Source organism: Puccinia triticina, chromosome 17A (assembly GCF_026914185.1).
Source record: "Puccinia triticina chromosome 17A, complete sequence".
NCBI lineage: Eukaryota > Fungi > Basidiomycota > Pucciniomycetes > Pucciniales > Pucciniaceae > Puccinia > Puccinia triticina.
In genome coordinates this window covers 2,685,774-2,701,225 of record NC_070574.1, presented here as the reverse complement: position 1 = coordinate 2,701,225, position 15,452 = coordinate 2,685,774, and the positions used below count along the sequence as shown (strand labels likewise).

General features: G+C 46.3%; 5 protein-coding genes across 5 annotated transcripts; 3 read left to right on the top strand and 2 right to left on the bottom strand.

The window, feature by feature from the left end:
• Positions 1-402: 402 nt before the first annotated feature.
• On the top strand, positions 403-1,573 carry PtA15_17A235 (uncharacterized protein; the record flags this gene model as incomplete). The annotated part of the gene is made up of 3 exons (XM_053164330.1): positions 403-793; positions 1,121-1,399; positions 1,521-1,573. The coding sequence occupies 3 exons, from the start codon at positions 403-405 to the stop codon at positions 1,571-1,573; spliced, it is 723 nt and encodes a 240-aa protein (XP_053028308.1).
• Positions 1,574-4,802: 3,229 nt separating this feature from the next.
• On the top strand, positions 4,803-6,904 carry PtA15_17A234 (uncharacterized protein; the record flags this gene model as incomplete). The annotated part of the gene is made up of 7 exons (XM_053164329.1): positions 4,803-4,930; positions 5,056-5,266; positions 5,348-5,432; positions 5,504-5,634; positions 5,720-5,827; positions 5,914-6,288; positions 6,698-6,904. The coding sequence occupies 7 exons, from the start codon at positions 4,803-4,805 to the stop codon at positions 6,902-6,904; spliced, it is 1,245 nt and encodes a 414-aa protein (XP_053028307.1).
• Positions 6,905-7,768: 864 nt separating this feature from the next.
• On the bottom strand, positions 7,769-8,563 carry PtA15_17A233 (uncharacterized protein; the record flags this gene model as incomplete). Its single annotated transcript, XM_053164328.1, has 3 exons — positions 7,769-8,205; positions 8,315-8,377; positions 8,467-8,563. The coding sequence occupies 3 exons, from the start codon at positions 8,561-8,563 to the stop codon at positions 7,769-7,771; spliced, it is 597 nt and encodes a 198-aa protein (XP_053028306.1).
• Positions 8,564-9,425: 862 nt separating this feature from the next.
• On the top strand, positions 9,426-10,961 carry PtA15_17A232 (uncharacterized protein; the record flags this gene model as incomplete). Its single annotated transcript, XM_053164327.1, has 8 exons — positions 9,426-9,434; positions 9,583-9,615; positions 9,736-9,830; positions 9,896-9,944; positions 10,058-10,174; positions 10,263-10,534; positions 10,611-10,773; positions 10,890-10,961. 8 exons carry the CDS (start codon positions 9,426-9,428, stop codon positions 10,959-10,961), a joined length of 810 nt encoding a protein of 269 aa, XP_053028305.1.
• Positions 10,962-14,756: 3,795 nt separating this feature from the next.
• On the bottom strand, positions 14,757-15,153 carry PtA15_17A231 (uncharacterized protein; the record flags this gene model as incomplete). Its single annotated transcript, XM_053164326.1, has 2 exons — positions 14,757-14,842; positions 14,922-15,153. 2 exons carry the CDS (start codon positions 15,151-15,153, stop codon positions 14,757-14,759), a joined length of 318 nt encoding a protein of 105 aa, XP_053028304.1.
• Positions 15,154-15,452: the final 299 nt, after the last annotated feature.

The following is a 15,452-nucleotide window of genomic DNA, read 5'->3' as shown; positions in this document are numbered from 1 at the left end:
AATTTTCAATCTATTTACATAAAAAGCAGCTGATTTGACGAACTCCCAGCCTGTGACACGCCACAGGTGAAAAGAGACCGGGTTTAACCTGCTCAGCCTGGCGCAAGTGCGTGGGGCAAAAGTCAGGGCTGGAAACCCCTCAGCCAATTGCAAATACAATTGGGGAGGGGGAGGATCACCACCAGTCTGCTGCAGGTGCAAGCGGAGGGAAGGTCACCTGGGGGGAAAGCAATCCTGGAGGATCTGGTGGGATTATATACCCATCAGACCAACTGAAGTGTACGCGGTAAGTTGGCCCTTCCGGTACGTCCAATAGAGGACAACAGTTGCGCGGGTGAAGTGGCTGATGCATGGCTATACCTGATGAGAATGCTGTAGCTCGGTCTGAACATCCGTGCTGCAATGATCAACAGCCACGCCAACAATCCCATTCCCTGCAAGTTTCTTCACCATCTCCAACTCCTATGTGGCCCCGCCTCCTTTTTTGGCAACCTGCGGTGGCTCCTCAGAAGTGGACTCCAACTACCTCCACACATACTCACTTCGCCGACACACCAAGACGCATACAATGTTGTTCGAGATCTAGGACGAGTACTACGAGCAGTCAAAGAGGGGAAGATTGCGTGCAGCAGCGGACCGGGCCTCCCAAAGATTGCAAGGCCTGCTGCTGGTGCTGCTGACCAGATATCTTCTCAGGAGGGCCCGGCCGCGTGGTTCAAACCGGCTCAAGCTCTACACCCGCTTCCATTCGTCGCTCATTTACCACTCCGATCCGACCTCCGCGCCGTCCTCTGTGAACAGCAATCCTCCTTGCTTGGCCCTTGCCCACCCCCTGGCTGCTGAGTTAATTGTCTCTCCCTCCGCTCTTTCTCTCTAAAACTTGTAATTGACCCCGCCGCACTTGCTCTGTTCTCTTCAACGGCCATCTATAGATCTGTTGTTTGCCTGAGTATTCATGCTCCGAAGCCTAATCGAAAGCTGTCTACTCTGCTCCCAATGGGCAGCAACCAGCTTGGTCTTTAGAGATTTCACACAGACCAACTGAATACAAGATGAAAAGCCAAGCCAGGCGTTATAAGAACTGACATGTGTTCATACTGACGACCTGACGGATGATCAGGGTGCTGGATGGCAGCCAGATTGCGCTCGGATTCACGCCTCCAACCGCTTCTCAAACAAGAACAACCCAGCCACAACCTTGGTGCCCGCTTCAAGGGAATCGGCTTGCTGTGGCGAGGGATTGTGCCTACCCCGACGGTCACCATCCTGGACCGAGACCATGTAGTTTATATTCTTGGGTACAATATGCTACGCTCGGCCTCATCCAACCACCATTTGACTCCCTTGACCGTCTCAAGGCTGCCGGGCGGATACTCGGCAGAGGAGTCAGCTTTAGAGAGTATGATAATCGGGCCAGCGTGCACCAGCTTGCCCTCCAGAGCTTCTTTGCAAACTGCCTCAGCGGCGCTTTGGCTGCGACTCTTACTAATCAATTCGATGTTATCAAAACATGTAAACAGGTGTCCCCTTACTCTCCCTCACTTCGAGGCCCCCAGGAATGCCCAGGCCGTGAGTTTTTTTGTTAATTTCACCAAGTCAACAGGCATGTAAAGTGTGATGGCTAAGTTTGACTTTCTTCTTCAATCCTCATCCTGCTACTGGTCATTATGTCAATTTAAATAAATTATTGAAAAATATCAAGCAACTAACACTTGAATGACATGCACAATGGCAACAATAATGACCCGGTTTGTATTGTAATTGCTAACTGAAATGATGATCACATCATTTCAAGCCTATATCTCTTACATCCTTTCCAATAGCTTACTGTTGTTGTACATTTTTTTCTTAGCCATGTAGCCAAAATCTTCATTAAGCTGCAATACCAGTTACATGTTGTGTGTAAGGAAAGTAAAAATTTGATTTGATTAAGAAAGGAGTAAATGTTGTGTAACATGCAGGCATGGGTCCCCAAGAAGAATTATGGAAATGTGTATGTTGTAAAATGAGACCTCAAAGATGTAAGCAAACTCTGGCTACATGAGCACATGCTGAGAGTCACATCAACTTCAAGGCATCAAGTTTTACAAGGCAGAAAAAAATTGTTTTGATGTACTTCATTTTCAGAAGCACAAATTTGTACTTTTCTCTCCCAAGTCCCTTCCTTCCTGGAGAAGCAAGTGGTATATTTCTTACCCAATGTTAAAAACAGATTGCACTTGTTCATAAAGTCCTGAAAAACTTATTGGTCTCAAGATGGCAAGCAAGAATTGTTGAAATTCTTCATAAGCCACAAAGCTGCCAACCAAAGCAAGGAAAAGAAACCCAGTCCACAAGAGTCTGATAATAATAATCAAAATATAATGAAGTTGTTGTGAGCTGTAGCACGGACTCCCTGGTGCAGTCTCTCATGTATATGGCTAACACACACATGTCCATGATGATGTCATGGACCACAGATTCATGGTTTTAGAGGCTGGAGTCCTTATCCTGCAATGTACCATATACAAAGACCCTGAAACCCAGAACCCCAAAACCCAAGATCACATGTTCCTCTCCACAGACCTGACCATAACAAAATTGAATGTACACAGAGGTTTTAAACCACACATGAATTGTAATAATTCAATTGAAATTCTGCATTACAGCTCACATGAAGGTATTTTGAGTAGCAATGTCCACAAGATGATCAGTTTTGAGAAGAGTAGATGCATGGGATCCATAACCTTGCATCAGATAGAACCCATGCCATACAGAATCACCAATGGCAGTAAACAAGCACTTTCAATGGGTGGAACAGCTTTGATACAGCTGATAAAATAAGGCTGTGCCCCTGAAAGTGCAGCGGCGTAGCCGCCTCATACTCTAGTCAATAGAAAAGCTTATTATTGTCCTCTGTAAATTTATTTGGAGTTTTTTGAAGCTTCTCTGTATGCTTAAAAATTCCACCAATAAAATGAACAAGTACAGTCACTTGGGGACCTGGAATCCATATTCCCACCAGTCAAAAAATCCAAATAATTTAGTGAATCATGATACATATGAATTCAAACTTTTTAGAATTTTTTGGCCACTTTGTGCAAGAATAAGGCTTTCAAAAATTAGGAAAGTTCACCACTTAGTGGCACATTTTGGCATATCTAGAGAAAAAGTTACTGGTTTTTGAAAGCCTTGTCCTTGTACAAAGTCGCCAAAAAGTTCTAAAACTTTTAAATACATATTTAATATGATTCACTAAAATATTTGGATTTTTTGGCCCGTGGGAATATGAATTCCAGGTCCCCAAATGGCTGTACTTGTTTTTTTTTATTGGTGGGATTTTTAAGCATACAAGGAAGCTTCCAAAAACTCCAAATAAATTCACAGAGGAAAATAATAAGCTTGCTTATTGATTGGTCAAAAAATAATTTGAAAAAGTTGCGCCCTTCACGCGCAGTGCGCGAAGTGTTTGCAAACTTCGCGCACTGCACAGTGCGCGAAGAGCTTTTTGCAGTGCGTGAAGTAAGTCCGTATTTCAAAATCAGCAAAATATGCACAAAAAAAAACTGAATAGACAGATTTATTGGCATTACTGATGCGCACTCTCACCCAAATGATTGAGTGAAAATCTCCAAAACTGATGGAAGGAATTTGTTTTGAACGTCAAAGGAATCCTGAAGGATATCAATTGCTCTGAAGACCCATTTGCAGATTTTCTGATAATATGCAAGATTGAATATCCTATCTGTAACAAAATGTAACAATTGAGTGGCTACATAAATTTGCAGGATCTGCAGATATCTGCGGGTTTGCGGATCCAGCATCCACCAGGCATGATGGTTGTGCATCCTTAGTTTACATTTCTTTGTGTTTTATTTATTTATTTATTTTTAAAGCATTAGTACAGTGCAAATGGTTTGGATTGGGGAGATGAGACCAGCGCCATTTGAAAGCTGAGGTCAAGAAGTTTTTTTTGGCTCTGAGGCAGGTCCACAGGAGCTGAGGGGGAGGCTGGCTGAGGCTTAATATTTTCCCTCCAGCCATTGGCCATTTCTTTCCCAGCCAACATTTTGACACGCAAGTCCCTCCCTGCGGGAGGGGCCATTTTGCGGGCAGCCACAGTGAGCCTCCCACCAGGGGGACTTGTGTTTAGTTAGACCCACTGTATGTCAGGGCATTTAATGTTGGGCAACAGATCTACAAAATTTTAGTCTGTTAGGGGGGGGGGGGGGGCGTACATCGTACAGGAAGTCTTCCATTATTCCAAAGTACAGTGACCCCGCCATGTAAGCATATATGCTTACATCGCGGTATGCTTCTTATTGAAGTAAAATCCCAGCAAAACCAAGAGAATGGTTGCGGGAAATCTACATTTATGCTATGCTTACATTGTGATTATGCTTACATCGTGAATGCTTACATGGCGGGGTCACTGTAAAATATTTCATGTGCTCAGGGTGTTGAGGATGTGATTATACATGCTTACTTCCAAGTTCCAAGAGGATGTGTTGCGGATCATCAAAAGATGAAGGATCTTTTGATGATCTCATTTTAGCGCCACCTGTCACAATTTCCAAACTCGGCAGAGAGCGGGTGAAAGTACAGCATGACATCTGTGAACCCTTGCCGCTGTTGACGTAATAGTGGCTGATCTGCCTGAACCCTGGGCAACTTCCCCAATTGGCTTGGAAGGAAACCTCGACAGGACAGCCTCAAGGCATCGATCAATGCTCGCCGAACCCTGAAGACTTCGTCCCCGTCGACCTTATAACCAACCCAACCTACCCGCTGCCCTGATACTCGCAGGAGGTTCGCACCGCACAATGCCTTCTTCCTCAAGCTTCACCGCCAGCGAGAAGGCTATCATCAAACATGTACTGCCCTCGGATCACAATAAGATTCTGGCCGCTGGCCTATGTCGGATCTATTACGCCTACCCGGACCCCAACAAGTGTAGTAACAATTGATCTCAATCCTCAACAACCCATGCAATCTGACAACCGCCGTATTCGAAACTTTGGGGACTAATTCATAACCACCCCTTTCTTCATTCTTACTCTGAAAAACAAAACTCAGATGGTCTTATACAGGTCTTTCAGGAGCCCTGGTCTTCGGACGCCCAAGCTCAGGTATTGCCGGAAGCTTCTGGTTCAAATTGATCGACCTCTCTGGAACTCGAGGCACGATCTGGGAACATGAAGTCTACGAAGATGGCCCTGGTAGACCTGGTCATGGTCATTTTGGGTATCATCAAGAGCGCACGTTTTGGCACACTTTTCAGGGTGATGTAAGTCTATGTATTTCTCTTTGTTTCCTGGCAAGTTTGTCAATTGATAACTGATCCCTGTGGCTTAATTATCTAAACTAGGACTGTATGATTGCTTTCGTCTTTGTCAATGAGGATGAGGCTTCAGCGATACATAAAAAGGTCATCAACAGATCAAAGTACACCAGTGAGCAACCGTCTATCCCAATTTCCCTCTATCTACCTCCTGTTCGCTGTTCTCAACATTTGATTATACAGGCAAAAGCGCGGCCAAAGTCAAGCCTGTCGAAGCACCATTGCCAGCGGCTCCTACTCCTGTTCTTGCACCCAGTGGGAAGAAAAAGGGAGCGATAGATAAAAGTATGATTAGTGCACCCACTGACTTCAAGGTAGGTAGTCTGATCATCCGTGTCCACAGCTTAAGCAAACCGCTTCCTGATTCCCGCGACTCATCCCTTGCTGTACTTCACTTAGCGGGTAGCTCACATGGGATACGACTCCAACGCGGGCTTCACAGCAGAAAATGTGGATCCTTCATGGGCACAACTTCTAACAAATCTGACGAACATGGGATTCAGTAAAGTTTGTAGTCTCACGATCAGTTGATCCTAGCAATTGAATACATACATGGACTGACGCAAAAGTACTGTCATATTATTTGCTTTCAGGACGAGATAAACAATAGTGAATCATTTATCAAAGACTATGTCAACCAAGCCGGGGGGATCGATCAAGTTCTAAGCTCACATAACAACACATCGGCGTCGCCCCCGACAAGAGTGCCACCGCCTCCGGCGAATCCGATCACTTCCAAGCGAGTCAAGCCCCCAGCACCACCAGCTCCAACCCGTCGCACGGGGACGTCGAATGAAAATCACAACCCAGCTACTCCTGCGCCTTCCGCGAGAGTTCCCTCGGCTCCCTCCCGAGCTCCACCTATCGCCGCTGCTCCCTCCCGACCTCCTCCGACCATGCCTGTCACTCCTGCCCCATCTGCCCCCGTCAGCAACCCTCCTGCCCCTCCGACCGCCCCTCCTCCTCCAGTATCCGTCAAATCGGCTCCTCCCCCTCCCTCAGCGCCGCCGCCTCCAGTTATGGCTCCCCCGCCACCAGCGCCGCCGCCGCCGCCACCACCCTCTAGTCATGCACCACCACCACCACCTCCTCCGCCCTCCAGTCATGCACCACCACCACCTAATGCACCACCCCCACCAGCACCCCCAGCACCCCCAGCACCAGCGCCTCCAGCACCTCCCCCACCACCCAGCAACGCCCCGCCACCTCCACCAGCACCTTCCTCCTCCATATCACCCGTTTCGAATGGGTCTAGAGCAGACTTACTGTCAAGTATACAAGGGAAAGGGATCCACGCCCTGAAAAAGGTATGCTTCCAACCTCTCTATAATTTCCACCCGCCCCGTTCTTGAGTCCTGATGGTGTTTCTCAACACAGACTCCTCATGGGGCGTCCGCACACCCCTCAGACTCCGCTAATCCGCTCTCCCAATCCACGCGATCTATCGGCTCTGCTGAGGACCATGACGGTGGAGGCGGCGGTGGTAACCTGGCCGCCTCGTTGGCCGCGGCTCTTAATAAGCGAAAAGGCACTATGGGCGAGGATAGTGAGGAAGAAGCCGAGAGCGACGATGAATGGGATTAACTCTCCTCTTTCCCCCTTCTCGCTCCCCTGCATGTATATCACTTCTCCTTTCGTAGCCCGCATTGTCCTCGTGGCTTCTTTTTTCCTCTTTTCGTGCTCGGCTATGTACTGCCTACAAAAATGACATTTTTTTGGGTTGTATTGCCGGGCCATCTGTCGAGAGAGGCAGTTGCAGAGAAAATATATAGGGTCTTGTTTAATTTTACTTGGTTCACTCTTTCCTGACAGTCAATCTCAACTCTCCCCCGTCAAGAGATCCTGGGGTAGCAAAGCTCAAGGCCTTCCAAAAAGGGAGTTTATATTTTTCCAAGAGATTTTCATCGATCCTTGGTTGGTTCCTTGAGACTATCCATCTTTTAACTCACAAAATAACCTGATTCTCTCCTGGTTACGGTTGGCTGTCAACAATGGATTGGCTCCACATGAGCCCGTCAACTTTCAAGATGGTTTGTCAGAACTGAATAGTCTAGTTCATAAGATGAAAAAAAAAACTTGGGCCACACTCTAATTGAAGTTGAAGTAGATAAAGACCAACAAGAGCTGTGGACTCCGGAGGATATGCGATGAGACAGCGCCAATCAAAAACCTGTTCATGAGCAGGGAAAATTGATATCTCTGGGCCAACTACATAGGAAGGTCAAGATTGCAAAAAGTGGGGGGATAGCCTATGGGGATGGAACCTTGAATAACAAAATTCTTATGATAGCACTATTCACATTTCGAAATGTAATGTCAGTTTTTTTAACGCCATCAAAAATGTCCGAAACAACTGAATCTAAAATCTTATCATCAGCATCGTTAAACTGATTCCAAATTCACCAATGTGAACTGCCCTGACAGGGGTCAAAAACCAAGCATGGATGATCAACGCCACGCCTGTAATGAACGATCATTGTGGAAGCGATCATAAAGATAGCAAGATATACTAGGGAGGTTAGAGAGGAAGAAACCAGGCGAGAGGAAGACGGATGATTCTGGACAAAAAAGCTCGGGGAAGAAGTTCCAAAGCACGGTGAATGCTGCAAGGTTGCCGAAGACTCGCTTTTCGCAGTGCCAAAGCAGGTCAGCGGTTGATGACGGTGCGTAGATCTCCACCAGCGGCTCTTGGTGGCCCGCTTGGGTCAACTGACTGTCCGGAGAGACGTGTAGAGCGGTAAACTCCGGATCACCCTGAGGCCGCAGGATGGGTGCTTCGGGATCAACTCCTTCACTGCCAGTGGGTGTTGGAACGCCTGGTTTAATTGCACTTTCTTTGAGTGATCCTAGTGCTTGGTATTCACCTTCTGCGCAGACGACAGATCCTGGGGAAATTGCAGATATAATGAGAGCACAAGCCTATCCCAAGAACGTCAGATTCCCAACTCTCAAAACCCATCGTAAAGAAAATCAATATCACCAAAAAAACTCAACCATTACGGGTATGCGTGAAAACCGCATGTTCGTTGTGACTTTTCCGGAGACAATGAGGGTGGGCTGTCTAATCAAGGATGAAGCAGTAAATTGAGACAGCTGGCGGGGGTAGACTGGCCACGAAGCTCCTCAATAATCAGTCGGCAACCCACAATTGCCGGTCGTTAATATCGATACCTCAACATGCCGCGCCGAGGTGTGACGAGAACTGCGCGTTCCATCGGCGCAAGAGTCAGGCACGCGGTACATTGCTGCCGGTAGGTGTGCTTGGGACGCGGTTAAAACTCTGCAACGCTTCAAACAACAAATTATCTAAATAGACATGTAAATATGTAATGATAAATATTAACTGCCAGGGGAAACAGCATTTTATCCATTTGGTTAGCGTAGAACACCTTGTGTTTGTTCAGCTGATTGGTTGACTACAGGGAACGCCGACCGTCCCGCAGTGTTCCCCCTCCGAACAAGAAGCACTCCATCATGATCCGGCCGGCCAGCAGTCCTAGCACATATCGAACAGACTGACACATTCAAATATATTGGAGTTTGAAAGCCTCGATTGGAAACTACCTTCAAAATATCAAAAGCTCTGGTTGTTTCCTCTTGAAAATACCTACCATCATCGCGGCAGCCGATATTTTTTCATTGAAAATTGATCACAAGACAGCCCAAGACCTCCCAAGACATTCTCATGATCCATGACGTAATTGATTGATGCTTCATAATGTGGCTGCGGCACAGCTTGATTCGCCATAGCTTGTGTTCTCCTCGGAGCTGTGTGTTTCGACTGCAGGATATATGTATGTACCCACACCACTCGCCCCTTGAAAGCAGTGGTACAACAAGAGAATTTATAAGCTGAAGTCGGGCTATAAAACACCTGGTACCAAGCGTATGTCCCCTTTGTTCCACTTTGCCAAATACCCAGGGAATTATCGTATGTGGAATCTGACCTGCGTTGACTCCTCCGTCCCCCTGGCTCAAGTCCTCGTTCCCAAAACTATTACCCCATTATCAACAGCTTGGTCTACATAAATCTGGTCTTGGAAGGCAGAACGAGTTAATCAGTCTGAAGAGCGGGAACAAAGGCGTGATCGAGTGACTTTCATCAATGGCTTTGGTATGTCTTTTTGGTTTCCATCAGCTTCTACCTCCTTCCGTCTGATATACATCAAATATCCCCGACAAGCTCAAATCGGTTGTTATGTTCATATAACGTCTTACGTTTCCTTCGTTCACCTATGAATTCCGTATGATGTCACAAACAGAACTGGGATAACAATCATGCGCTGGCTATTAAGGTTCGTTCCGCCCAAAATTCACTCTTCGATAATCATGTCTTTGGCTATAAATTATACACCTAATTAGTGTTACATTAGATAACTAAATCTGCGGCCATTTGATTTGCTCCGGTCGAACAGATCCTCAATGTGATCGTTTTCATCTTTTTCTTCGGCTCGAATCTTTACAGCTCCCTTGGTGGTCCATCCACCGGTTACTATTCTCAAAAGGAAACGTAAGTTGTAAATCCTCAGCATTCGTTTACTACATATGTTGATATCGTTCGCCCACAATCCACAGCTACATCACCCCAGCTCCAGAGACTTTTTGGATATGGACCGTGATCAATGTAAGTCAGACTGTGATGCTGATTTTCCGATATACTACCGTTCTTTTCAATTTACCACTCCTCTTCAATTATGTGACATTATTATCTCTGATCTCTTTGAATCGTTTCCACAGTTCTTGTTCCTTGGCTTTGTGGTTTTCCAGTTTTTCGAATCTGGGACCAAAGCTTCGATTGACGTTATCGGATGGAGATTTGCAGCAATCGGCGTTTTACAATCCATCTGGATTCACGTACGTTTATTATCGGACAACAACATCCGTCAAAACTACAACCACATAGTCCACTGATACCTCCTTCCTGAAACCTACGCCGAATTAGTTGTCCGCAGGTCACCATTACATCCTAGCATTCATATTCTCTGTGATCGTTGCCTCCGTCGTTTCGCATGTTTATTGGGACCTGGTAGCCTCGAGTCTCCGGACGAAGACCGAACTGTTTCTGGTCCATTTGCCCTTCAGCTTGTTGCATGCATACCTCGTCTTCCTTCTCGTCTTGAGCGCATTCACTGCTTTCGGGGTCGACAAGGCTGATCATAAGGCGGGTCCAATCACACAAGCCCTCGTCATCGTGGCCCTCTTGTTACTTGCTTCGTCAGTGCATTTCTTCTGGGCAGGCTTCACTTTGATCATGGGCTAATTGTTTACATTTTTTCGCTTGTGGTGACAGTACTGGCATCGGCTACACCCTACACAGTGATCAAAGAGATGTCGCCGGCGCGATTGTGATAGCAATTGAGCTTGTTGGGGTGTTTACTCGTCAGACTGAACCCGAGAGCATCCATTGGGTCGCGTTCGCAGCTTTCATTGCTACCATCCTAGCTATCATTAAAGTAAGCCTGAAGCGTCCAGATTTCACTAGAACTTGCAACCCAATGCGATTCCTGACAATTTTCATTTGCCCAACTTCCTTGTGTAATTTCTTTCTCCTTTCCCCGGTAAAATATAGGCTGTATACTCTTCGTTCAGAGGAGGCAGGATTCGTCTCACCGACTCCGAGCATGCACCTTTGATTGCTTAAAAAAGTTTGGTTGTATTATGCGTTTTCCGTAACATCGACCTCATCATCGATCGATTCAAAATTGTGATTTCCCTTTGGTTTTCATAGTGATTACTCATAGTCATGTCACTGACATATTTTCAAACTCAGTCTACATACGAAAATGATAACCAGCAAAAAGCAGTGTATTTTTTCTTCTCTTGTTCTCTTACTCATCAGCAGTTTTTTTTATCTCTCTCTTCCACTTGCCCATATGATCAGTTCCTAACTCAATTGTGGGCCACCAAACTTCCATCAATATTGATCAATACAAGTTGTAGTTTCCACATTTTGTTTTGTATGTACATCCATTATACTCAGATGATCAATGTGATTGTGACAACACACGTCGAGTCAAGCTATCAACATAATCTCTGTTTTGCCTCTACTGTGGCATAAAGAATCACACCTATTTGTAAAATCATTTCATAGCAGTTCGCATCTGCTGGCATGGGATCTTGACTCTGCTGACCGGGACAATTTCTAGCAGGCCATTGGTCTTGCTAGGGTCATCGGAACCTTGGGCACGCTCGGCCTTGCTGACCGGGTGGGTGCCAGCCATCGCGGACTTTGAGCGTGAGCAATTCTAGATTTGGGCTGGTGTACTCCTTCAAGATCTGGTATAAGCCTGGGCGGGCAAGTTTTGCACTTGGCTCGACCATTCACATCAACTGCAAGAAAGAATTTAGAAACTGCCAGCAGTTGACATGCAGCATAATCCAGTGTAACTGCCATTGTAACTCCACATAATTACATCATGCCCTTTCATGCACAGTCACTGCAATGCGCACAGTGACTGTGTATTCAACCTTGGTTGAAATAACCTTTGAGAAAGGCTTGAGTATCACCTCAAGCTTCCTTTAAGCTTCTACATCTCAGCTGCTAGCAGTTTCTAGAGTTTTTCTTGCAATGCATGCTTTTGAGGGAGCTCTGTAGCAGCAGTGCAAGCTCCCTGTGGTCTGACTCTGGATGAGGCTTGCTCAGGATGATCTTGCGCAGACAGCAGTTCAAGACAGGCATTGAACAGCGGATGCTCTCTATCATCTTGGCTGGCCGGTCTGTGAGTGTCAATATTTGGGTGTCTTGAGCGCTTCCCACTTGGAGAATAGCTGGGAAACCAGTTTGTTGACCAGCCAGCAGGCCATCAGGGGACTGTTGGAGATGTGCGAGGAGAGGCCCGTGCACTTGCAGCAGGCTGGACCATCATGATTTTTTTGCCTTGGAGGGACTAGCCTTGCCCCATCCCTCACTTCTTGATATCAATTCTTTTTTCATTTCACATTTCTGACAGCCAATTGAAACCCTCCCAGCCTTGGAGACCTTGGATTAGAAGTTGTTTCTGTGAATACAGTTGCTAACCCCCTGATAGGTGAGTTAGCTTAATTCAAACCTTCCTGTTATAACTTGCTGACCCCCTTCATCCCATCAAAGACAAAATTCCAACCATCACAAACAGCCACTTCACACATATTGGGTTTTTCCTCTCTGGCCATCTTTCAAAAAACAATCCAAGTAAGTACTCAAGACACACATTATTATTATTTTTATGATTAAGTACCTTGCAAAAAAAATTCTTTGACACTGCAAGACAATATGATAGTTGCTCTTGCTGTTTCAGCTACCATAATTGCTGTTGGTAAGTTTTTTTCCCTTTGATACTTTGTAACACACAGGAAACTAATCTTATTCTCTAACAGATCACAAAAACTTCAATTTCCAAGACACCCAAAGGCAAGAGGATGATCAACAACAATAGGCTCAGCAAAAGCTGGAGAATTTTGAAGCTGAGATACTATCTAGGGTACAAAGGCTGGAGCAGGTGGTGGCTGAGTTGAAGATTATCAACAACAGTGACTCAAGGAGATGAATACAAGTGATTTTTTTTGCCTTATCAACCTTAAAAGGATTATACTAAATTTCAATTTTTGATGCACCTTCATTTAGACATCTGCCTGTGCTGACTGCAGCAGCTCAATTCATGAGCGTTTCTGGACAAAGTCTCAGCCCTCAGGTTCTAGAGCTTCAGGCTCATATTGGTACCTTTCACTGCAAAAAAAAACTGTGTCAACTGTGAGCAGTTGACATGCGGTAACTCTGAGGAAGCTTGTGTTGTTACACCAGCCTTACTCAAGGTTTGACTCAACCCAAGCTTTAATGCACAGTCACTGTGCACCTTGCACAGTGACTGTGCCAACAAAGACCCTTGTGCTTTCAGATGGAGTTACAATGGCAGCTTGGCTTAAGTATCCTGCATGTCAACTGACCAAGTTTTTTTTGCAGTGTTTGGTTAAGGGAAATTGCTGAAAATTTTTTGAAGAACTTTTGTGGAATCTCTGTTGGAGATTGAGCAGAGGGTGCTGAGATGATTCCTTTTTGTGTTCTCTCAATTTCATTTGCATTCACCAGGGGAGATACTTTCCCACTCCCCAGGGAGTTCCCTACCGTAACTTTTTTCCATAACTGTGCTGGAGGCCTTTGGTAAATGCAAATTGGATAGGCATGAAAAATACTGGAAGTCAGCTGTTGAAAACAGTTGTAAATCATCCTGGAATCCAAGTTTATTAAAACCACAGTTTCACAGAAACTGACTTCATGGGTTCATGCTGCATTTCATTGAAATTGCAGGCAAAAGAAATTAAAAGTTTCAAATTCGTGTTTTTTGAGTTTAAAAAGTTCAAGTTGGTTTTCTTGCTTGAGTTTAGAGTTTATGGTTTGTTTGAATTTAGAGTTTATGTTTTGTTTGAGTGTAAATTTTTGGTTTTGTTTGAGTTTATTTTATTTTTTGTATGTTTTGATTGTGGTCATATTTTTTGTTTTGTGTGAGTTTGAAGTTTAAATTTTAAAGTTTTTTTCAAGATTCAAATCAAATTTGTGTTTTTTGAAATCAAGAAGGAGCCTACTCAAATGAAACAGGGGGCCTTCAGGGAGGGGGTGGGACGAAACCCAGATCCCCTGGGGGGACAAACAGCTTCCCCCTACACACCGGGCGCACGAGCACGTCTGGGGACGGGCTGATCCTCCCGTCTCAGGACAGGACCTCCCCTGCAACGACATACGGCCAAGCTACGGGCCCCGTGTCAGGCCCCACAACGGCTCCGTGGAGCCGTCTTCCACCCCCTCGCATCTTCCGCTGTCTGAATCCAACGTCACAAGACGCAAGCAGCTGACGTTACCCAGCTGCTTGGATCACGTCAACCAAACAGGCTGGCCATACCAGACGTCCAATGGCCGAAACCAATGCACGCCATATGTACGGCATTGTACTTCAGCTACGGCGTGTGACCGTCTTATAAGGCAAGATAAAGGTTGCAAAAATCTCAGTTGAATTGCCCGCTTGCTCGCGGCAGCGGCACACAAAGTGTTCAGATGACACAGTGCCACCAACAAGTACAAAAGAGTGAGTTGTTAATTGTGCACATATCAGGGATAGAAAAGCAATCTGCCCCAACAAACACAATACAAAAAAGCTACTATAGACACAAATGAAACAGAAAGAAAAGAGAAATAGGAGTTTTGTGTACAGGGGGGATGAAACATGGACACGAGTCAAACAGCAACACAGAAATAAAAGAGAAATATGTACATAGGAGTTTTTATGTACAGGTGGGGGGGTCAAACAGTCCAGAAACATGAGAGCGGACGCTTAGCGGGTTGCAGGACCGGAAGCAAGAGCAGCAACTGCACTTTCTTCCGCAAGAATGGCCATCTTTGCCATGACTTCGAGCTCAGTGGGGGGCCGAATGGTGTCCGCATCCAGCTGAGAGAAGAAAGTATCTCCTATAATTTTTCGAGGGTCTGGGTGACTGGATCGAGTGGATTGGAGGAGTGTTTGGAGTGCGGGGTGTTGGGGTCGGTAGGCGAGTCTGTTGCAAGGATGAGTGAGTGAGTCAGTGAGTTGTTTGTTTGTTTGTTTTTTCTGTGTGAGGAAGGGGGTGGGTGTACCATTGAGCAGACTGTTTGGGTTTCTCGTTTCGGTGATCCATGGGCCTTGCTCGAAGCCCGGGACTCTTCTGAGCAGGGCCCTGGTTTCGAGACAGTTCTGGTAGAGGGATGCGGATCTGGAGGCGGTCTTGTTGACGACTGAGGATGTTGCGATGGGCATGTCGATGGAGAGGTTTGATGGCCGGTGGTGGGCGAAGGAGGAGTGTGCTGAGGAGGAGGTTGTGGTGGCCATGGTGGTTGCGGATGAGCGGATGGAGATGAGAAGAGGCTGGCTTGAGGGGTGGGTGGTGCTTGGGGCGGTCCTTGGGGGTAGGCGCCCGGGGTAGCCCGCAGGGGAGGCAGCGGCCCCGGGGGAGCCATTCCCACTGCGTGGCCTGGAGCCATGCCGGTGATGGGGCCGTGGTATGATGCGTGCCTGTGGAGGGGCTGTGTCGTGAAGCCATGCCCGTGGTGGGGCGGTATTCTTGCCGGGACAAGTACGGGCAATGTTGTTTTGGACGGCGGGCGGGCACTCTATTGCGACACCGTCGT